This window comes from Propithecus coquereli, unplaced genomic scaffold (genome assembly GCF_000956105.1).
Source record: "Propithecus coquereli isolate 6110/MARCELLA unplaced genomic scaffold, Pcoq_1.0 Scaffold172, whole genome shotgun sequence".
Classification (NCBI taxonomy): domain Eukaryota; kingdom Metazoa; phylum Chordata; class Mammalia; order Primates; family Indriidae; genus Propithecus; species Propithecus coquereli.
In genome coordinates, this window is record NW_012141858.1 from 3,784,760 (window position 1) to 3,808,775 (window position 24,016).

Sequence of the window (24,016 nt, forward strand, 5' to 3'; positions counted from 1 at the left end):
TATTTAAAATACTCACATTATTCTAAAAGCAAATTTATAAAACAAGGTACATTCAGAGGGCCTGGCTTCTATCCATTTTGCCCACCTTGTTTTTTAATTCCCAGTACGTGTAAAAATTTTAAATTAGTTTTGGTTTATCCTTCATTTTTTTAATGTAAGAAAATATGAGAATATTTTTGTATTCTCCCTTTTTCTTAGACAAAAGGTAGCATATTATACACTCTCTTCTGCGCCTGCTTTTGTCTTCTTATATTATATCCTAGACTTTGTTCCATAACGGTATATAGAGATATTCTTCATTCCTTTTTACAGTTGTGTAGTATGCTGCTGTGTGAATGTACCATCGTTTATTATCAATTCCCCTATTGATGGACATTTGGGTTGATGTCAGTCTTTTTATTTCTTACCTTGTACCAGGAGATCTATGGACTAGATTTCTGGAAGTGGGATTACTGGCTCAAAAATAAAAAAATATATAATTTTGCTAGATATTGCTAAATTCCATTCCAAGTGGCTTTATCAGTTTGTGTTCTTTGGATAGATTTTGAAAGACATCTGGTAAGACTTCAGGAAAAATACAGGGTTTTCTGATGACTATGAGAAGCCAATATGGGGATGTCTTTTTTTTTTTTGGTAAGTTTTCTTAAAGCAAGCATAGGTCTCTAAGATCAAGCTTTTGGTCATTTTGCTTCCCAAATAGGAAGGCGTTGTTTCCCTAAGCTGCTAACTCACTGCACCTATTCACTTTTGTCCATTCTTACTGATCATTTCTTATGGGCAAAAGCATGTGCTAAATGCTGGTGAGATACACAAATGAATCAACATAATTGCTGCCCTCTACAAACTCACAATCCGTGTTGGGAGACAAACACATAATACCTGATACAAGACAAATGGCCAAGTGATCAAATTGAATGTGGTTTGAGGACATTGTAGAAGAGAAGGGGCACTCCAACCAGTGGTCGCTGGGGAGATCCTCGTACAATGGGGTTTGGACTGGCCTTGAGGAAAGCCATTTTTGTCAGAGCTAACTATTAGAATAAAGTCTCAGACATGGAATAGTGCAGGGTGTCAGGGGACTTCATTAGATCTACTTAGCCGAGTCCGCCACTGTTTCATGAGACACACCTGTCTTTAAACTGCATAAGCTAAGCCATTACATATGTAATGTTTTAAGTGATTGCTTTACGGTGTTTGAAACACTCAGAGCTTTGGCTTGGGTGATGAGAATCTCAAAGGCACACAGCTCTGAGTTTGACCCTTAACCACAAAACAGTCTCTATTGACCTTGAACTCATCAATTTACATTAGTGGACCAAGCTCTGTGAGATTGTGAAAGTGCTGTGGGATTTTGAACTTGTAAACAGAGAGAGGGGAAGGAGGGGATAAGTCTTGGGGTTGGGTGTGAGTTGACCAGAGCTTTCCAGGGCTTTTGTTATGGCTAAGAGGTAAACGCACGTGTTCATGTGACGACTGATGTGTGTGGGTGGGGAAGGGGATGGCCTGGACTCCTGTCTTTGCTTGGTCTCCCCTTTCTTTTTCTTTCTGAGGTGTCACTTTCTCTGAACAGGAAGAATTAAGTACTTTTTGTTTTTTAATTTTGCTTGGAAGTTAGGCTGAAATATAAACTGTACATGACAGCTCATGAAATCTTTGAGCAGAAATTGACACCTGAAGAATTATCCTTTCGTATACAGATGAAGAAACTGAAGCCCAGAGAGGTTATTACGTTTTGCCTGAGATCTCACATTTATTACTAGTATGTGGCAGAATTCAGAGAAAAAACCAGGTTTTCCTTCCTCCTTCACCTGAGCAATTTGATGCACCTTTTGCCAGGGAAAGCTGGAGTCATTTCTTACGGAGATCTGGTGATGAACAGACAATCAACATTCAGAAGCCTATTCTTTCTTTTTGTGAGTTTTAACTATGGCATAATGGCAATTGAAAATAAATCTTTGAAAAGTTTCTGTTCATTTCGCTTGCCCATTTGTTGATGGGGTTGTTTGATTTTTTCTTGTTGATTTTCTTGAGTTCTAGATAGATTCTGGTTATCAGCCCTTTATCAGATGTGTAGAGAGCAAATATTTTTTCCCATTCTGTGGGCTGTCTGTTCACTCTAATGATAGTTTCCTTGGCAGTGCAGAAGCTTTTTAATTTGATTAGATCCCACTTTATTATCCAAAGTGGGGCACCACAAGAGCAAAAGAACGGGTTCCATTTGTACTCACCATCAAATTGGTATTAACTAATCAACACATAAAAGCACATATCAGGACAACATCTATTGGATACTGGGGAAGGGGGAGGGCAGTGGGAGAAGGGGGGAGGAGGGAGGAGGGGACGGGTATTTGTATACACAAGGAGTGCAATGCGCACTACCCGAAGGATGGACATATTTGAAACATGGACTTGGGGGGAGGGGAACCAAGGGCAACACACGTAACCTAAACATCTGTACCCCATAATATGCTGAAATAAAAAAATAATAATAATAATAAAGGTTGATCCTAGTAAAAAAAATAAATAAATAAAATAAAATAAATCTTTGGATTCCAAACTCAGCAATGTCCTTCAGCTCCATTTCTGAGTTGCAAGGGCATATTTCCATTTTATTGCAAATTGAACAGAAGCAGTTTTACTACACAGCCAGCAGTTTGGCAAGACCTCTTTAAGTTTCAAACCTCTGCAGATTTATCTTGAATGAACTTGAGGATGTGTGTGTATATAACCATTTGCAATGGTGTATTCCAACTGTCTTTGAATGGGCTATGGACAGTTCCCTGGTGGTCTCAAACTGTAAATTTATGCACTCCCTATGATTTTCCCTTTTAGGACCAGATCTTTATGGAAAATGTAGGTGCAGTGAAGCAGCTCTGCAAACTAACTAACGACCTTGAAGAAAGAATAGAAGAGTTAGAAATATGGAACAGGAATCTGGCCAGGCTAAAACGGCTCAGTAGCTGGAAGTCCTCAGCCAGTGAAGCAAGCTCAATCAGGTACATCTAAGATCTCCATAGAAATTTGGGAAAAGGAGAGAGTGGGCTCCTTCTGGAATGAAATTGATCTAAATGGTCTTTTTGATGAAACGTCAACCACTACTACTTTTTGATGATGAAGTCCCTATTTTTCTTTTAGAATATTTTGGAACATGATTGCCTGAGGGGATAACTTTCTATTTTTTCTGTTGCTGCTTTAAAAATAAAACAAAACTTGAGGCATCTGGTTAATAGCAGTTGTTATAGGAAGTGCTAAACTTTAGCAAAAGGGTAGCTTCTCCTTTAATGAGGAGAAGTGGCCATTTCTAAATTTAGAAAACCACGTTTGCTCCTCAGGGAAAAAAAATTCATTATTTTTTTTATTGCTTAAGGAGGTAAATGCTCATTTCCTGGGGTCTAGTTTTGAGAAAAAGAGAAATGTAATGTTTCATTATGCATTCATTTATGTTTACTAAAATTCTTTTCCACAAAAGGAATTCTCAATTGGCTTGGCTTTCCTTTTTCAAATTATCACTGTATTGCAAAAGAAAGTCATACTGTTGTGTTAGTGACAGCCTGGGCTTTTGTCATATCACTCCTGGAGGGTATTTGAGTAGTAACCAATTTTCTCTCTCTTTTAAAGCAAATTTAGCAGAGCTGTTAGTGCATCTTCTCCAAGAAGAGCCATTCACAAAAAACCCAACAAGGTAAACAAACTTATGATGAAAACATATGATATTTTCTATTAAAAAAGTCTTTAGAGAAATTGATCAAGAATTTTTTTCTCATTTATTTGTTGATAGATTCCCTAGTTAGCATCCTTATGCACTGCAGGTATTTAGATATTAACCTTTTGATAGATGTTAACTGGCTTTTTAAAGAGTGGAAGTTTAGGAAAATGAGTACAGAACATGTCCATTTGATAATTATCTGTCAGTTTTGTTTATATTATCCTCATCAGATGAAATTCGTTGGCCTCCACATACACATGGCCCTGGGCTGCAAGATCTCTGTATATGCCTTGACCCCACCTAGTTCCTTATCTTTGGCTTCAGAAAATCCCAAAGGGACTTCAATTAATCCTCAAATCCCTCGTTTCTCTTTGATATTGAGTACTAAATATGCAAATGGAATAATAGGCATTCACTTACTTGCAAAGGTTAAAGTGTGATGGTTTTATTGATGAATAAAGAGAGCTTTTATTAAGTAGGATAACATTTACAGTAAAAAGTGAAGGTTAATCATTTATGAACTTGAAGGACAGCTTCTTCATCACAGAGAAGTGTCAGTTAGGGAGAATTATCTCGGAATATTAACTATTAATAGAATGTATGGTCCATGAGAGTAGGCCCTGTGTCTGCCTTCTTCAGTCTTGTGTCGCTGGGGACTAGCACATAGTAGGCACTCAAGAAATATTTGTCAAATGAATTCATAATTGGAGAGCCCAGCCTGCAAATATTTCCTGAAGCCCCACAATTTAAATTAAAAGCATTAAGTGATCTAGTGTCTTGGGCATGTGGACACAGGGTGGGACTTACATAGGATTTAAAGGGCATCCATTCAACTCAGAGACCTCCTGCCGTCACTGTAGAAGGCCTGTGGGAGGCAAAGATGAGTCAGATGTGATCTCTTCTCCTAAGGAATTACAACACAGCCAGGGAAGATTAGAAGAAAATACAGAGAACAGTTGTACCTGGATGTGATAAATGCTGCAGAGGCTCAGAGCATGCAGGAGTTTTATGAGAGCCGAACCTTAAAGGAGGAGTAGGCTTTGGCTAAACAGCAAAGGAACTGCAGGAGAGGTTCAGACTGAACGGCATAAACAAAGCTCTGGGAGCTGGAACTGGCTTCCTTGAAGGATTAGGTGGGAGTTGGTTGGGGAAGTTAGTGGAAGATAAGGCTGGAAATACAAGTTAGGCTCTGATTTCCTGGACTATCAGGCCATGGAGTTCACTTCATAAGCTACGACCTTTTGAATCATAACAATAATCTCTAAGTTGTTTAGTTTCCTTATTATTTTTTTTTAATCTTTATAGACAGAAAAAAGGAGGCAGCATAGCATTGTGGTTAAGAGCCTAGATTCTGGAGCTAAATTTTTTATTGTTGTTCAAATCCTTGCTTTGTTATTTATTAGCTGTGTGATCTTAGGTGAAGAACTCAGCCTTCTGGTGCCTCCTTTTTCCCGTCTCTAAAATGGGGATGAGAAAAGCAGTTGCCTCATAGGGCAGTTGAGGATTATTGTGAGAATTAAAGAAATCAGTATACGTAAAGCACTCAGAAGGGTGCATGGCACGTAAGAAGTCCTGAATACGTGTTCACTGTTATTAATGTTTTCAAACTCACTATTTCAGTGATTCTCATACTTTGCCATATGTCAGACTTGTCCGGGGAGCTTGATAGAGTACAAATAATGGAAGTATTTGCTCCCTCTGTGCTGTCTTGGTGGGAGAGCTCAGCTCTGTGAGGTTGATTTTCCCTTCCATGCCGCCACCAGCCTCTTAGGTGTCCTCTGTTCCTTGAGGTCTTCATGTGTCACTGCAATGCTTGTGTGTGGGTGTGGGTGGGGAGTGGTACTCTGGGGTTGGGTGGGGGTGTTTATGAGGAAAGTGCTTGCTGTGGACAGTTGATGGGCATTGCCAGATAGTAAGCCTGGCTGGCGCCTGCCTCGACTTCTACACAGCTCCCAATGCTGGCCAAGATGGTGCTCTTTCTGGAGGAAGGTTGAGATCTCCTGCTCTAGCTCTTATCCAATACATAGGGTTCCTCTTCCTTCCTCCCTTTCTCCATCTCCAAGAGGCAGGTGGGTGATTCCTCCTATATGTAGGGGTCAGACTGAGGTGGAAAGGTCCTCAGGGTTCAAGTGAGAATTCACTGAGTATTTGGAGTAGGAGGAGAGGGAGAGGGGAAAGAACAAACATGGACAAATACTTTTCATTATCTTACCTCTTACAGATTCCCAGCCCCCACCCTACCTCAAATAAAACCTATTGAATCAGAATTTTCCAGAACATTTAGGCTTTTAACAAGCTTCATAGTAATTCTATGCACACCTGAATTTGAAAACCATTACACTGTTGAATGGTTCTACCCAATAACTCTGAAAAATAAGGAGGCATTATTTTATTATTCCTATTTTATTGATATGGAAAATGAGGATCAATGACATTTAGAACACTTTAGGACTCAGCTTCAAGTCTGACTACAGGTCTTAGGCCATTTCCCTGTATTAGATCAAAGGATTTAGAGTAAAAGCATGGAGATTTAAAATAATCCAACAGCTGTGGGGGGTAGGTTGAAGGGGGAAGTGCTTATCCTGAGATTAATACTATTTAATTCCGATCAATTCAATAAATTTCAACGAGTTCCTTCTCTGTACAGCACACTACTAGGACATCCTCAGAACAGTTCTAGTGAGACACAGGAACAGTATAAACCATTGACTTATTGGTAATCAGAGTGGCTTCCAGCTGTACTTATGGATGACTCAGCTACGATAGCCCTAAGGTTTGCATACTTGTTAGAAAAGGTGTAGCTCCCCTCCCCAATGTTACATTGAAGAGCATTTCCTTAGTCAGATAATCAGCTCAAGAAATTAAATCAAAGACCAGTTTAAAGCTATTTCTGAATCACCACCAGACTTTAATACCCTTCTGACCAAAAGCATGATTCTACCCTGTATCCCCAGAAGGAATCAAACAGAATACTCCCTACTGCATTAGTAGGAAGCTCACATTTAAGGAGTACCTTATTTAAGTGGTCAGAAAACCTCTCGTATCTCTTCAGCCAGATTCTGCACCAATTCCACAGCTGTCTGTCCTGGAGCTCTTGGGCCATTCCCCATAAGCAAGTTTTCACACCAATATGTGTCAGTACTCTGAGTTTGTCTCACTCACATCCTTGAGAATTTTCATATCTTTTATAGTTTTGTACATAATAGTGCTCAATAAATATTTGTTCAATGAATATGAGAATAAATAAGATGCCCAGAGCTGTCCTTATAAACAGGTGGGGGAATTGGATAACAATGTTATAATTTAAGGAGTGCTTAGTGGAGTTTCATGCCATAAAAATCTTTTCTATGGTTTTTCGTGATCCCTGAAATTCTTCTGTGAGAATTTATTCCTTCATGTCTTGAAGACTTTTAGATTTTCCAAAGTATCCTGTTAAAAGAGATGGACATCTGGGTTCTGACAGCATCTTGTCTTATAGGTTTTCTTCTCTCATAAAACTGAAAGAATAAGTGCCAAATGAATGGCACAGACCATTGCCCTGCAGGATGTTGGGGAAAAGAGAGAGTCTGTAGCTCGGAGCATCAAGGAAGGGGAGGGATGTGAGGTAAGCTTAGGAAGAATATTGTTTCCAGAGAGAGGAGGAGGGAGATGTAAATTGAAGCAAGCTCTGGAACCATCCATCCCAAGGGAGCAGCAAAGATTCCTGCTGGGAGCAATTCTTCAGGCTTCCTTCTCACAGTTAAAAATCACTAATTTATCATTGCTCATTACTGAACATTTTTATAGGTTTCTTTTTCAGGAAAAAGACAGACGTGTCCTAACTGGGTTTTCCAGACCTTGGTTATAACTCTAATTGCTGTGATGACAGTTTGGTAAGAAAAACTTTAATGTTGTGTTATGTCAAGCTCTTTTTTTCTTTCCATCTTTCTTTCCTCACATATGAACTGGGGACTGACATTCTATTTACTTTGAAGACAAGAAGCCCTTTAGATCAGGCACTGACCTTTGATAGCTTAGAGGTGAGGGAACACTTTTTAAACTTATATTTTGAAGAAAAGAGCACAGGCTTTCTGCACTTAAATGTGAGATGAAGGATGATTTTTTTTCAATCCACTGCTGTGTTTTAGTAGCAAACTGTGCCTTCGTTGTGTGTGTGCATGCGTATACGCATCTTTCTTAGCTTTGCAAATAACGTTCTCAAATTCTTTGTTTTCCTTTCTATCTACTTGGAGGAAAGAAGTGAGGAGGAAATCAGGGACAATCCACTCTCCCCTGGTAACTCATATTTATTAGGATTCTTCTGGATTCTTCAGTGAAGAGGTTATACCAAAGGACACCAAGATGTACAATATGATGAAATTGTAGCCAAATCTACTAAGCAGTTAAACCAAACAAATAAAGTAAGGACAACAGTATTTGATGTGCAAACCGGGTAACTTTTGATACCATCCCTCCTCTGCACAGAGGTGGGAGTCATCCCTTGGTAGAACGCAGGGCCCTTCCTCAGGCCTCTGGTCTTCAGGCTCCTGCTACTGCTGGAATGCCCTTAGCCCTTGGGCCTTGCTCATCTCCCTTACGTTCTCTTGCCTGTCTTCTCTAGACCTTTGCACACACCTTTCTTGTCTAACTGTCCAAATCATGAGCAATGTTTATCTATCCCTCAAAAAATGCTTTGTTAGACTGGCTTCTTGGCCTCGTCTTAGGGGAGACAGTCATTCTCAGAGGCAAAGCAAGCGATGGTGCCAAGGTGCTGCTTGTTCCTTGCTCTAAGCAGGTTCTTAGCTACAGAAGAAAGTAGGGTCTCTGTGCCCTTCTCTCCCCTTAGTGCTTTCACTTTTGACTTGCTACTGACCACTGTAGGGAGATGCCCAAGTATGTGACACCACTACGCAGAATTCCCATGAGAAGCCTTTGAACTTTTCTCATTCTCCTAAGTGTACTTATCTTCTTCTGCTGGGATTCCCAACTCAGGACTGTGTGAACCTCTACCTTCAGCAGACACACTTAGCATTCTCTAGAGCTGTGGTCCCAACCTCTGGGCTGCAGCCTGGTACCAGTCCATGGCCTGTTAGGAAACGGGCCGCACATCACCACCTGAGCTCCTTACCACGCACCCCCTCCATCCCCAGTCCATGGAATAACTGTCTTCCATGAAACTGGTCCCTGGTGCCAAAAAAGTTGAGGACCGCTGCTCTAGAACATTCTCTAGAGACATAGATTCCCAACACAGCAGAAAGGTTATGAGACGTCTAATTGTAAGGTAAAGAGACTGTTTTTTTAACATGCTTATCATATCTTATGATTTTCAAAACTGTTGACCACTAAGAACATAAATGAGAGGTGTTAGGCTTATTATCTTGTTTTGGCTTACCCTACCTGACAAGGGTCAAAACCAGAGTTTGCTCCCAAAGAAGAGAGCAGATACCCATTTCATTCTATGGTTCCACAAATCTCTGGGCTATGCATTGAGGCAGATGCCAGAGACAAACCCGAAAGAGTATTTAAGGGTTAGAAATGAGGAGATAGAGAGTGGGAGATGTGAGAGAATAAAGAAGGGGAGACTGGACCACAGCAAACAGTCACCAAGGCAACACTGTAAATTCCATCTGACAGCATCTTGGGGGCTTAGCATCATTTCTCCAGGGCTGGGCTGTGCCTGCCGGGCAGTAACCAGCTGCTGCTGAGAACACTTTGGGAACTCACTCTTTATGAGTGGAATTCCAACGTGTGGCACATTTCCTGTGTATACTTAATGATGGTAAAACCACCACCTTCAATGGGGAACAATATAATGAGGAGTGGAGTTTGAAGAACCAGGTGTGAAGTCAAGCTGTCAAGAAGTGAAGTCAGGTAAACCTGTGTCAAGCCCAGCACAAAATGGAACTGTGAAGTTCTCAGTGGACTTTCTCGTGGGGCTCATGAGAGAGTTCTAAAGACATCCCCCAAAGAGGAGCATGCTAAGTATTTGCAGGCATGAGCATTGATGGGAATAGCTTCCCAAAGCTCAGAACCTTTAAGGAAAGCTTCCATTTGGGTATATAAGTTCTGGTAATCGTGGGGAAAGACATCCTTGTTATTTGGAAGTCACACAGTGTGGAAATGAATGCTTTATTGCATTTCTTTTCCTTCCTCTGCCCAATTTGGTGTATTGTGCTCTGAAAAGACAGGCGGCCGGAAGAAAGATGTCAGAGAAGCAGCCAACGGGTTTGGCATCCACAACTGACTGAACCTGCCGGCTGCGACCGTGCAGATGACCTCTGCCAGCGGATGTGAACCTTGCTCTGACTCTTTCCTGTGAGGCGCAGAGGGCTGCCTCCAGCCATTGACACGCTTCCTCCTGTAATCTTCCACTAGTGACAGATGCTTCTGTGACAGCTTGCCAGGGCCGGGGGCTGCTCGGCGGAAAAATCCATCAGTGTGGAGTACCCCAGGAGCCTCTGAGCTCCAGGAAGCCGGGGGCTTTTTCTCACCAGGGCAGAAAGCATACTGTGCTGGTTTCCATGGTGTTTCCGTCAGCTATGGCCGCCCCCTCCCCCTCTGCTCCCATCTGTGTGGCCTGTTGAGAGTACATCTTTGGCCAGCGGGATGTGTGAGCTATATCTGGAAACAAATCTGCCACATAACGTGTATGTGTGTGTTTTTTTGACAGTGCCTTGACGATAGTCTCCCTTTACATACTTAGCTTAAAAGATCAAGACCGACATGCCTCAAGTCTCCTTCCAAGGTGAGAGTTTAGATGTCATATTCCTTTGGGGAGAAGGATTCTTGCAGGCCCCTCATTAATCATTTCGTTCTCCTCCAGCAATCTCACAAGCTCTCAGGAGCCAGCTCTGCCACCTACAGCCGCCTCCTCAGGTAAGGTCTTTGCATTCCTCACTGGTGCTCAAACCCAGGCTGCATTTCATGTGAACTGTCAACAGAGGAAACCAGCCTTTCAGGTTAACCTCGTTGCTTCCCTCCTCTCTGCTCCATGCCTTGCAGCATCTAATACATCCCTGGCAACCACACAGACCTACTTACAAGTACCTGAAGTTTCTTTCTGTGAGATCCTGCCATGTGAGCAAACTTACTGCTGCCCCATCTGGGGAATGAAAAGAGTGTTTTCAAGTCCTGTGCAAAGACAGTTCGAGGAGGAGTTCCATCAGAGGCGATGGGCAGGTAAATGATGTTCAAAGAGAAACAGCTACAGCGTCGAACCTGAGGCTTTTTTCCTTGTCAATATATACTTGGATAGTCTGTTAATGGTTCCACTCTTCTATTTGGGGGGGCAAACTCTTTTAAAACACAAATACAGAAAATGGCAAGCCTCTATAATATTAGTTCCATGCTCAGGGATGGAAATGTGGTTGGTTCAACTACTTAAAATTGTTACCAAGTAGAAGGGCCTCACTTGTCCCTCGCCAACACAGGTAGTAATAGTGGTACAAGTGAAGTAAGTACATGCACGTGCATTGATTTTTTGGCTCATTTAGAACTTAAAAAATGATGTGGTATCTGGGCTCTCTGCCCAAACCAACTAGGGAAAAATGTAGGAGCCTTGGAAACTCTGATTTAGGGTTCAGGATAAGCTTTAAGTCAGTGAAACAATACAAAGTAGGCATTTTACTTTCAGAATATCTTCCTCTTACTCCCAGAGACAGACAGACAGACACACACACACACACACACACACACACACACAGAGCTGTTTTTCAAGTAACAGAATTTTCATGTTAAAAAATTATAGATACTTGATCAAGGACTACAAGTGTAATTATCTCTGTTAAATTATACATGATTCTTTCAAATGTATATTGTTGCTTTAGACATGTCCTTCTATACACACATATTAATGAATGTCTAAAATAATATTAATGATGATGTTAATAATAAGAATACATATTAGTATGGCTTATTGATTAGGATGCTATCATAACAACTCCCAAATAATAGTGGCTTCATGGGGCAAAAATTTATTTTTTATTCACTCTATATATTAAATGTGGATCAAAAGAGAGCTCTTGGTCATCATGTCATTTAGGACGCAGCTGATGGAGACTCCATCTCATTACATATTTCCACAGTCTCTTTAGCAGTAGTAAGAGAACAAAGTAACTTGTGTACTGGCGCTTAATGCTTCTGCCTAGGTGTAACACATGTCACCTCTGCTTATACTTCATTGTTCAAAACGGGTCAGGCACATCGGTCATGTCTAATTTAAAAATGGATGGAGAAATGAAGACCTAACATGTGCCTGGAGGAGATGAACCAGAATATTTGTAAGGAATCCTAACGACTGACACAAAACATAGGCAGTTATTATCCCCATCTTTTTCCAATGAGGAAGCTGAGACACAGAGTTCCTTCCCCACACCTATAGGAGGCAGTGCTTGTACTATTTTTCTCATGAAATTTTTTTATTGAACTTGGGAATAGATGTAACACTAAAAAGTGAGGATAAAGTTTCATTTTGGAGAAAGGAATTAGTTTCAGTCCTCATATTCTCAATATTTTTAAATATGGAAAAATCCAGAACTATCACAAAAATCCCCAAAGCCTCATCCCTTGTGAAAGCACATGCAATCTCGTGCCTGGTAAACCCTTTTCTTACCTTGGGACACATGATATCCTCTTATCAGAGCCATCCTCAGAAGGAAGCATCTCACCTACGAGAGATGTACTGATAACAAAAGATCCTCAACAGGAAGAGGCTGTGGGCTGGTCCTCTCTTCATTTTCAAGGGTTTCTTGAGCCTTGAGCAAATTCACTCCTATAGCAAGCAGCTCTTCAAATCAAGGGGATACAGTCGTGTGTCACACATGTCACACAACAACATTTCAGTCAATAATGGACCACACATACGATGGTGGTCTCATAAGATTATAATCAAGCTGAAGAATTTGTATCGCCTAGTGACGTCTTAATGATCCTGACCCCGTGTAGGCCTAAGCTAATATGTGTGTTTGTGTCTTGGGTTTTCCAAAAAAATTTAAAAATAAAAAATTTTAAAAAGAGAAAAAAGCTTATAGGATAAATATAGAAAGGAAGAAAATATTTCTGTACAGCTATACAATGTGTTTGTGTTTTAAGCTGAGTGTTATTACAAGAGTCAAAAAGGTTTTAAAAATTTGTAAGTTTATAAAGTAAAAAAGTTACAGTAAGCTAAGGCTATTTATTGAAGAAGAAATATTTTATAAATTTAGTGTAGCCCAAGTGAACAGTGTTTATCAAGTATATAGTAGTGCACAGTAGCGTTCAAGGTTTTCACAAGGACTCACCACTCACTTGCTGACTCACCCAGAGCAACTTTCAGTCCTACAAGCTCCATCGTGGTAAGTGTTCTCTATAGGTGACCATTTTTTATTTTTTATACTATATTTTTGCTGTACCTTTTCTATGTTTAAACATGTTTAGATGCATAAATACTTACCATTATGTTACAATTGCTTACAGTATTCAGTACAGTAACACGCTGTACAGGTTTGTGGCCTACAGCAATAGGCTATGCCATATAGCCTAAGCATGTAGTAGGCTATACCCTCTAGGTTCGTGCAAGTACACTGTGATGTTTGCACAATGATGAACTTGCCCAATGATGCATTTCTCAGAACTTACCCCTCGTTAAGTGACTGTATTGGGAAGAACAGACCTTATCAAACCAGATGGAGATTCGTTGCTCTATCTTCTGTGACAGTGAGTGTCTGCTCATCTCGTGTTCCTATATCTATGGAAACTCCTAAAGAAAGAAGATCTGGCCAGGCTGTATCCATCTAAACAGAACTAGCAGCTTCTCTGTCTAAAAATGAAATTTAAGTTCTGCCTTACCAGGCTCCCTGATACACTAGGAAACTTGTTTCCTCTTCCTTCTTTCAACTGGAGAAAAATGGAAAGAATTTAAGTGTTTGATTCACTTTTACCTTTACAAAACCTGAAAACTTTGGGGGATTTAGAGCTATAGGATCTCAGAGAGCAGCTACACCAGTGGCACCCTGAGAATCCATTATTAACATACTTTTACCATGATTTGATTGAGAAAATACATAAAGGGAGAATGTAAATATAAATTCAGTTAAGCTTTATTACTCCAACAGCAACATTTGAAAAACAGCATAGATCTATGGGAGAAATGTTACTTTTCAAGTCCACAGATAACACCAGAGACCCCTCTGTGCAATCACCTGGCATCCCAAAAGCCCTAGGTCAAGAGAACCTCTGATTTATAACAAATTATCCATTTTACAGCTGATGAAATAGAGGTGCAGGATCTTGCTTAAGATTCCCCAGTTGAGTTACTAGCAAAGTTGGAATTGAAATCTGGGTCCCCTGTTTCCCTGCCCTGGGTTCCTTCCCTCCACCATCCTGCCTCCATTTGTTTGGACATGGATGTACACGTACCTGAGAAAAAATCTAGAAGATGCAGAAAATATCCACTTATGGTTCTAGAAAGCCCTTGCTGCCTTCCCCTCATGAGTCTGCCTACAGCCATTGAGATGTTCCCGAGGTGGGATATTTCTGGGGATTTGAGGAAAGGCTCTTCTCTCTGCTGCATGTCCATGCCTCCCCTCTGTTCAGGGCACTGTATAACACCGGGGCTCCTAAATACAAAAGAGGAGAAAGCCATGGAACTAGTCTTTTCAACCAGATGTTTCTGAGACATTAAAGACCAATTAAAAATTAAGAAGTAAAGATAAACAAGAAATTCAATGTTTTAAAAAAAAACTTAGACAAACTCTCAGTGGGATACAGAGTAATATCTAGCAGTTTACTAAGCCCAAAAACACATTTATGAGCCTCCTCCTGGAGGAGTAAGACTACAATAAAATAAGTGAAGGGAAATGAGCATTTTTATGACATGCTGAGCTCAAGTCATTATTCTTCTTTTGGGACTAAGTTGATTGTGTCTGTATAAAGTGTCTTTCAGAAAGGTTATCTCCCTTTTCCCCCCACTTAATAAGAGGTTGAGTAAAACTAATCAGGAAGTGGAAAATGAGTATTTTGGAAAATTGAGCTTCCACTTTAAGGAACCAACTGAATGTGATGGATGGGCTTTTAATCCATGGATCTCATAGAGGTTTAAATAGATATAAGAGTTAGATATTAAAAAGTAAAGAGCCTGTTGGGGAAAAACAATCTATGGATGTCTACAGATTATGAGAGTGTTGGTGAGGATTTTTAAAATATCACAAAGCAAAAGGGCATCTGAAATTCATGCTCATTTTTGTTTTGGAGACCAGAACTCCGAGAAGAGCAAATTGCCAAAAGAAAATGTTCCCCTGTGTTAAAGGACTCAATCATTGAGTGGTGGGGCTTGTTAGCTTTTTCATGGCATGAGTCTGGTTTAATCAGGGCAAGAGAAAGATATCCAAGATGCTGTATTGGTCTCATCCATCAGCATAGTTTTATAAGTACTGTAATATACACCGTCTACTATGACAGGGCTATGCTTTGGTTGGACTGCCTCTTAAATATCTACTCTCCAGAAGTTTCTAATTTGCTTTATTGGGAGGTCTCATCCACCAATTGTGAAATATATCTCCAACTTTACATGAAAACCACTGGGAATGTACTGTATTAAGCTTATAGTGAATATTATTGGAAGGCATTTGTAAAATGAGAGCTCCCCCTGTGTGACCATGGAGGATTTATGGCTTTCCAATAATCAGCCTTTCAGAGTCAAACAGTCCCTCTTCAGAGAAGTGACAAATTGGAGATGTTTTGTAGGAGATTTAAAATTTATTTCCTGCTTTTGAAAAATCACTTTCATAATTCTGCTCTGCAAGATTATCTCTTCTCAACCTCACCTTTTTATTTTGTTAAAAAAAACACCTTATCCTATCAGATACTCAATCTTATTCTTAGGGTTCTGTATCTCCAGAACCTGAAAATATAGTTCCGTGGAAGTGGGACAAATCTGTAGTTCTGTCGCCAGGATTCATAATGAGCTCTTTTCCTGAAAATTCAGCAGGCAAGTAGAACAAAAGGTGGAAGAAAACAGACAGGATAGAGAAGTCTTGGTTTCTACTTCTCTTTATGCCTCATTTGCCTTGTAAATTTATAGCCTTCTGTGGAAGCAATCTTAAGCAAAACTAATAGTAGGAGACATGTGTTTGAAAATTATTATTGGAATAGCTAGAATCCAAGAAATCTGGAAGCCTTTCGGCAGCATATATATTTATATGTAAAGGGAAATAAATATCGATTTTCTAGAAAGTCCTCATATATCAAGATCCATTTCTTCTTAATGGAAAGCATCATGTTGGGCAGGACGCTCAGGAAACCTGCCTTCAGGTTCTGTGTCACTCCACCTGCTACCAGGGTGCAGGAGCCCAGCATTCCATGTTCATTCTCAGCAGCCCTCTGCATCCACCCCCTGGGAATTTCCCTTTGGGTATGTAAGAGAAAACATTTTTCTAGAGGTTACACAATTGGCCTTCCCTCTTCTTTTCCTTCCTCTTTCCTTGTGGCTCTCTTCCTTCCATTCTTCCACAAAGAACGGAGGCACCCCCAGTGAGCCCAACATTGCCCTATCTGGGGACACAACAGTGAACAGGACAGTCTTCAAGGAGCTTACAGCCAGGTGAGCAGACAAGTGACCAAGTCCTTCCCCCTCGCACGAGGAGTACTGACTAGGACAGAGGTGCTTAGGAGTGATTGTCCCCACATACTGTGCTCTGTTGCTTTTGCATTCTATCCTGAAATTTGATACAGAAACTTGAACATAGATCTAAATCTGCAAATTTAAAAAAACATGACTGCCAAAAGTTCACAAAATTCTTTGGTTAGGTTTTTAGCAACCTGCTAAATGATTGCTTTCACTAACCGCTCTTAAAAGATAACGTATTTTCTTTCCCCTACCCTTAACAGCAATCCCCTGAATGATTACTTTGTCCAAATTGCTTTTAAAATGCCTTTTCAGCTATGAGGGGGCCTCGCCACTCCTCTGGCTCCCTTCCCCCAGGCCTGCTCTGGCCCCATGCCCGTGACCTGATTCCTCTCTTCAGTGGGCTGCAGCTCCGTCCTTATCTTAGGCTTTAAGCTCTCTTTTTTACTGCATGGATATCATTTCACAAATTCCCAGGTTAGCAAAATTGTGGGCTCTGGAATGAGATAGTTTAAATTGGAATTCCTTCTCTATTCCTTACACACAGAGTGACCGTTAGCACCTCAGCTAGCTTGTCTGCCAAGTGGCAATAGCCTCCCTCCTGGACTATTGTGAGGCACTCAGAACAATGTTCAATAAATAGTAGGCGTCGATGGATAGTAGGTGTAACTATCATTATTGTTGTTCAGTGCAAAAATACGTAAGTCCTATAGAATTTCCTCTAACGTTTCATATTCAAGTTATTAAGCAGTCAAGAAGACATGCTCAGTTTGATAAGTTTTGCTTATCCTCAGAGACTCCAAACTCCATTTGCGTGAAGAAGGTTAATATTTCATTATTTAACTGTAGAGAAAGTCTTGCTCTTATTTTTCTTCATTTCTACCTACTCTCTCCACTACCCTTGAACCTATTCTCTATTTTAACAAGGTCTACGAAGCAGCAAAGAGGCCATGGAAGTGGGCAGGGTTGAAAAACCAGTGGGGACCAATATACACTTGATGCCAGGCCCTTGTGGTACCTGGACTCAACTCTAAAGGGATTATTTAACTAAACTGTTGTGTCTCCTTGCTTTCCCCTGGGATCTCCAGGAATAGTTCAGAAATCAGATTCCAGACATCCATATTATTGTTTCTTTCTCCTTCCTACTTTCCAAATGTTATATTTTAATGACCTTTGTTTTCACTCAGAAAAAGAAATGTGACTCATGAGTGTGTCCCTGCTGCTCAGCAACTGCGTATGAGCCAGCTTTGGGTCGGGCAGAGCAGTTGCCTTTAGGGCCTGTTATATTCACTCAAGAGGTAATATCAGGATCAAAAGCAGATCAACAGGAAGGTAGATGCTGGCTCAGGAGAAGGGAAAACTAGTATTCAGCACTTCCCAGCAGAGGAATGGGCTGCCCCCGCAGTTAGTGAGTCCTCTGTCCTTGGAGGTATTCAAACAGGGATTCCCTCTGACCTTTTTCCATTTTTTCTACATTAGCATGTATAATCCTGAGAGAGCAACATTTAAGTGCATAGAAAAGAACCCTGATAATCCAAACCTAATGATTTCAATTAACAATATTACTAATTCACAAACTAAGTAAGAAATAAAACTGCCATTAGCTTGTCTTTAATCCAAGAAAAATGGTTTCCATAGTATACACAAGACATTATGCCAGGAGTTACAGGAGGATTCAAAGAATGTTAACTAAGGTTTCCTATTTGGGAGTTGTCAAGAAAGAGCAAAAATACATGAAAGGTAATTAATAATGCAGAGATAATATGCCTTTCAGTATGGTGACATATATTGCTGGTTGGTGACCACATGGATGGCTCAGTATTAAGTGCTATGCCTTTGGAGAGGAGGGAGCTGGGAGCTGCTGGACCTAATTGCAGATGGTACCTTAGTCTGCTTGGGCTGCCGTAACAGAACACCACTGACCGAGTGGTTTAAACAACGGACATTTTTCTCACGGTTCTGGAGGCTGGAAGTCCAAGATCAGGTGTCAGCAGGTCTGGTTTCCTCTGAGGCCTCTCTCCTTGGCCTGCAGATGGCTGTCTTCCTCCTGTGCCCTCATATAGTCTGTCCTCTGTGCATCTGTCCCCTGGTGTCTCCCCCGTGTCCTCATCTCCTGCTCTTATAAGGACACCAGTCAGATTGGATTAGGGCCCACCCAACAGCCTCATTTTAACTTAATCACCTTATTTAGAGCCCCTGTCTCCAAATACAGTCACACTCTGAGGTGCTGGGGGTTAAGTTTTTAATACAGGAATTTGGTGGTGGTGGAGAAAGGACTCAGTTCAGCCTGTAGCAGGTGGCATTTTGGAGAAGGTGAGAATAAACTAGATCTCTAAGAAATGGGATAGGGGCTGGATGGGTGGGGAGGTGGGAGCGGGAAGTGGGGGAAACACTGAACTCACAGAGAGAAACTAGGGCACACACGGGGTTTCTTCTTTTCCTGAACAAGCCTTCAAGACTAACAGAGTTTTTTCCTTTTCAGAAGACGAACGCAGATCATTTCTGGCAAGAAATGCTCTCACCAGCCCTGACTGGGAGAGTGACTGTAAGTTGACATTTAAGTGACACTATTCTTTGGCTTTGTGGGGCTAGGCAGAGTAACAAGTTGTAAAAGCATTACTGAAGTGAGGAACAGGGACAGAGGCTGTGCCCACCGCCAAGTATGTCCATGGGTTTACTTTTCGTGATCCACGCCAGGCTCACCATTGATGAAGCATTACAAACAGCCACTCACGACTGGACAAATTGTAGTTGCTCTCCATAGATTTTACTATCTGTTTAAACTTCCTGCCCTCCTCTTCTATTCTAATTTTTAGTTTGTTTTCTGTTTTCTGGAACAGATTGCATTTCATGTTACATTCCATTTTCAATAAATTTAGATTTAGTAGGACTTCCAGGGTCCAGAAATTCTTTTGGATGTTATGGGGGCTATTTATTGGAGCCTGGATTTTTATTAGTTTTCTTAAAATTTACTATAACCAAAAAAAAAAAAAAAAGGCCAAAACCCAAACAACCTTCTCGCCTTTCTTCTCCTCCTCCTTTTTTCATTTGAATGCAAACAGAATCTATTTGTCCAGGAAACTTTTACTTCACATTCCATAATTTGGGGACTGTGCTGGAATACAATACTATTTTCCCCTGCTGAAGATTTACTTTCTTTTCTCCATTTCTTCTAAATTCAGGGATTGATACGACCATCAGTTCTATTCAGATTATGGAAATCCAGCAAATAATAGATCATCGGTATTGCAGCAGAAGCCTCGGGTGCAGGTGGGTAAGCCTCCCCATTATGGCCCTGGTTGTTTCTGCAATTTACCCAGGGCCCTGGGTTTTTGAGCCTGCAATGAAAGCTAAAGCTATGTGGTAAAATCAGTGTGTGCTTACATTGCTCCTTAAGTGAAAACACATTTGTCACATGGTGGACAAGGGAATCATAAAACAGTTGGTATTAGCAAATGTCAATAAACCCTGGCCCCAATGATTCCAGTCTCCTGATTTAATGGATACGTCCAAAGCAAAAAGCCTGGGAGCAGCTCTGCGCTGACTCTCTGAGGGCACATACCAGAGGCACAGAGCTGCTAGTTAATTTTGTGGACAAGAAAGACATTGTTACTGATGGCTCCAAGTTATAAATGAGCTGACGTTTGTATATTTTAATAACAAGGGGATGTCATTATTTTAATTGCTGAAAAAATATAGCTTATCTTAGCTTTTTCAGTTAGGAGGAAAAAAATCGAATATTGCAAAAGTTATCAGCAACATCCATCTCTAGTGTATGCCCCATCTCCTGTATCAAGGTAATGATATATCTAGAACCAAAATGCAAGCACAATATGCAAGTTGTAGGCATTAAGAATGGGAGTTATTTTTCTTAATTTGAGAAGTATTTATTGGGTGCCTGCTAGGTTAAAGGCAAGGCCTGTGTTTTGAACTGGTGTCACAAATCCTATGGCTTTTGAGCCTTATTTCTTTTTTAACCTGGTATAACTTAGGCTTTAACTTCATGGTCCTAGGTTCTAAAAGTCACCTGGATGGTGCTTTATGATTTGTTTATGACCTCTATATTTATTATCTCATTGAATTCACACAGCATCCCTATAAGGTTGGTTTTATTCATCCCTATTTTGTAGTTAAGTTTCAGTGAGCTTGGAAAGGTTTGCTTAAGATCACCCATCTAATAAGTGAGTGTCAGAGACAGATAATTAATGTGGCAGGAGGAGAAGAAGAGCAGGATAATTCAGGTTCAAATCCTAGAACTTTGACAAGATGTTTATTCTCCCTGCATATCCAGTTCTCATCTGTAAGACGGGGACACTGTCAACCCAGCTGGGTTGTTGTGAAGCATGCAAATATTGGGAGCAAATGAATCCCACTTATCTATGCTTCCCCCGTCTGACAAAGTGCTCCTGATCCCACTCAACACAGATCTTTCTATTTTTTCGATACATCCATTCGCTGAAATAACACTGTTCTCAAGTTGGTATGCACATAGCATGCATATTTTTTTTTCAGTTTTATTGCGATATAAATGACAAGTAAAAATCGCATATATTTAAGGTGTACAACGTGATGTTTTGTTTTGATATACCTATACATTGCAAAATGCCAGACCTTTTGATTTCTTTTATTTTTGCTTTCACATTTTTAACAACTGAGTTTAGTATTATATAAAGAATATCTAAAATGACCAACTCCCATTTTGCTGATTTATCTGATTTTAAGTTGTTTCTCCATATAATTCAAGGGATGGTGAGGTCATAAAGAGAACTTCTGTTAGATACGACATGCCTTGTTGCTGGCGTTTTTCATTACAATATGAATCAAAGAAATTTCCCTCTTATCCAAGTATCTCTTAGAGAGTGGGGGCGAGTTCATGTATAAGCACTCATCTTGCAATATTCTCCATTACTAAATGGTAATTAGAACTATGCAAATTTTAGCAGATTCACGTTCTAAAAGTACATATTTCCTGCTCATGTTGCTTAAAAAGGAGTGATTTATGGTAGAAAAACTGGTATTTATTATTTCCAATCCTCCTTTCCAGGGAGATTGTTAGTTTGTGGCCTTTGCCTCTTTGGCTTCTGAAATCTGTATCTCCTTAAAGGAAACTGAAGTCATTTCCTATGTGCATTTGGGATTTGACTTTCCATTAATTTTTTCTGTGTGTTCTAAAAAACTATAAATCTTTGTGATATATTTTATATTAAGACCTGAAAGAGATCACTCTGAAATTTGACAGGTATATCTCGAAAAACATAAAACTATATATACCAGGTTAAACTCGGTTTTCTGTATTTATTATTTATTATACCATATTTTACAGTTTACATAGTGTATGATGAATGACAAAAAGCCTTTTGAAGCCTTTCCTGCGTATTTTGATTTATGGTTTTATTTTTTTCCGTAATTAGGTCTGGAAATTACAATTACAATATTCCTGTTAATAAGCACACACCCACCAATGTCAAATTCTCTCTGGAAATAAAGTAAGTTCATGGCTATAAAAAAATTTCATTTTTATCATAATTAAGGAGCAAGTCCGAATTGACTTCACTACTTGACCAGTAAGTTAGGAGGTAGAAAGCTATCAGTTCATGATAACTAATGACAGATTGAGAGGTGGGCCAGTTGAGGGAGGGGCTCTCAGAATGAAGGCTGGGATTACTCCTGGGAATGGAAAGGCTCTAAACTGTACACTCAAGCCTGCCAAGTGGGAGTGACTTTGGTTCGATCCTCACAAGCTGCAGCCTTCCTCTGGCTGTCTCCCTTTGCACTGGAATGGGAACAAGAGTAATAACATGGGCCCCAGATGGGGGGCGCTGCACATTTTGGTGAGTTCCTGGTAGCAGTGCTAATGCAGACACCATGCCTTTTTCTCAGGACAGAGAAAATAAAAGGAGCCAGGGTTTGCATTGGGAAGACCAGGGTTCAAATGTTCTGTCACATATTCATGCTGTGATGTTGGAGAAGACGTTTATTTTCTCTGAGTTACCATTTCTTCATTTGTAAAGAGTATTACATCATACCATAGCATGTAGAGCTGCTCTGGGAATTATTGTTAATAATGGTGAAATTAATGACAACCATTTGCTGAGCACAGACTATCTGCCAGACACGGTACACTTTAATACTGGGTCATATAATCCTCACCATAACCACAACAACCCTCTCAGGTGGGATTTTTTTTTTCTAGTTTATATGCTTCAGATGGGAACACTTGGATTTAGAGTTTCAGTACATGTCAAAAAATGTATCTTGACATTCTCAGCTTGTGAGTGGTGGAGCTGGGCTTCAAATCCAGCCCATGCTTTGAACTATCACTGTCTGGCCTCCCCAGTGGGGTGAGATATGTAAGGACATTGCCGTTTCCTAACACATAGTAGGCACTCAATAAATGGTAGCTTTTATTATGACCACCTTTTCTCCAAAATCACAAAACTGTAACTTAACATATTCTTATCAGACATTTTAAATGATTATGGTACTTTAAGACTTTCCACTCACTTCACTCAAAAATCATGCAATGAGCTGCTCACCATAAAGATAGATGGTTTTATTTTGTGTCTCCTGATTTTTAGTCTCTTCTTCTCTCCCTTCTCTGCTTTCCTCTATTCTCTGCCTCCTATTCTTTCTCTTTTCTGTCCCCTGCTCTCTCCTTCTGCTTGTCCAGTTCTGTCCTTCCTCCTGTCACTCACCACACTCCCGTCTCTTCCACCATTTCTCTCTGGCTTCTTACTCCTCTTCCCATCAACTTCGCCTCTACGAGGATCTAATGACACTCAACCCAACTGCTTGCCTTGGGAAGGTTTGTTTCAGGCAACTAGTATTTTATGACTCAGAACTTACCATATTTCAAGGCAGAGCAAAAGCTAACTGTACTATTTTTTTTTTTTTTTTTTGAGACAGAGTCTCGCTCTGTGCCCTGACATCATCATAGTCCACTGCAACTTCAAACTCCTGGGCTCAAGAGATCTTCCTGCCTCAGCCTCCTGAGTAGCTGGGTCTACAGGCGCGTGCCACCACACCCAGCTAACTTTCCTATTTTTAGTAGAGACATGTCTCACTCTTGCTCACGCTGGTCTCAAACTCCTGAGCTCAAGTGATTCTCCCGCCTGAGCTTCCCAGAGTGCTGGGATTACAGGCATGAGTCAGCGCTCCAGCGTCTAAATGTACTATTCTTATGAGCTAAACGCACTATTGTTTAGCACTCCATGAGTAACCTGGAAAAACATTTTCTTATTCATTCCTAGCTTTCAATGGAAGGAAATAAGATTATATGCTAGGTCCCCTGCAGTGACAAAAGATCACCTTCAGGGGGATGAGCCACTAAATCAGACCTTTTAGTTTACGATTAATTTTTCTCATACCGGTGATTTAAAAACAACACATACACTCAACTGAGATTGTAGGTTGTCCCCACTTGTCCAAAAGGATTGTTTCCAAAGGCAGATGGATCTCATCCTCTTGATAATAATTATCGAGTCAACCTCCAGAGAAGAAGCAGCATCCTTTCTGGCAGGGCTTCTACTCTGATAGCTGGTGATATCTAATGGAACTCACTCCTAAACTCCTACCTGTATTTATTTGCTTTGTTGTTTCAAACCACATGTATTCAGACCATGAGATTATATAATCTACAATCTGGGAAGCTTCAGATAAATGCAAATTCAGTCAAAAGAGAAGGTATATATCCAAAAATTATTTAAAATCTATGGAGACAAGAAGTTCTA

At 40.4% G+C, this 24,016-nt stretch overlaps 1 protein-coding gene across 1 annotated transcript in view; it reads left to right on the forward strand.

Moving 5' to 3' along the window:
* The window catches only part of MYRFL (myelin regulatory factor-like), a 145,427-nt gene that overhangs the window by 120,237 nt on the left and 1,174 nt on the right, over positions 1 to 24,016 (forward strand). Inside the window, exons 14-22 of the mRNA XM_012642037.1 lie at positions 2,833 to 2,996; positions 3,619 to 3,682; positions 7,493 to 7,578; positions 10,356 to 10,430; positions 10,509 to 10,561; positions 10,688 to 10,864; positions 18,769 to 18,831; positions 19,469 to 19,556; positions 21,698 to 21,772. Of these exons, the coding sequence (XP_012497491.1) occupies positions 2,833 to 2,996; positions 3,619 to 3,682; positions 7,493 to 7,578; positions 10,356 to 10,430; positions 10,509 to 10,561; positions 10,688 to 10,864; positions 18,769 to 18,831; positions 19,469 to 19,556; positions 21,698 to 21,772 (845 nt within the window). The remainder of the gene's footprint in view (positions 1 to 2,832; positions 2,997 to 3,618; positions 3,683 to 7,492; positions 7,579 to 10,355; positions 10,431 to 10,508; positions 10,562 to 10,687; positions 10,865 to 18,768; positions 18,832 to 19,468; positions 19,557 to 21,697; positions 21,773 to 24,016) is intronic.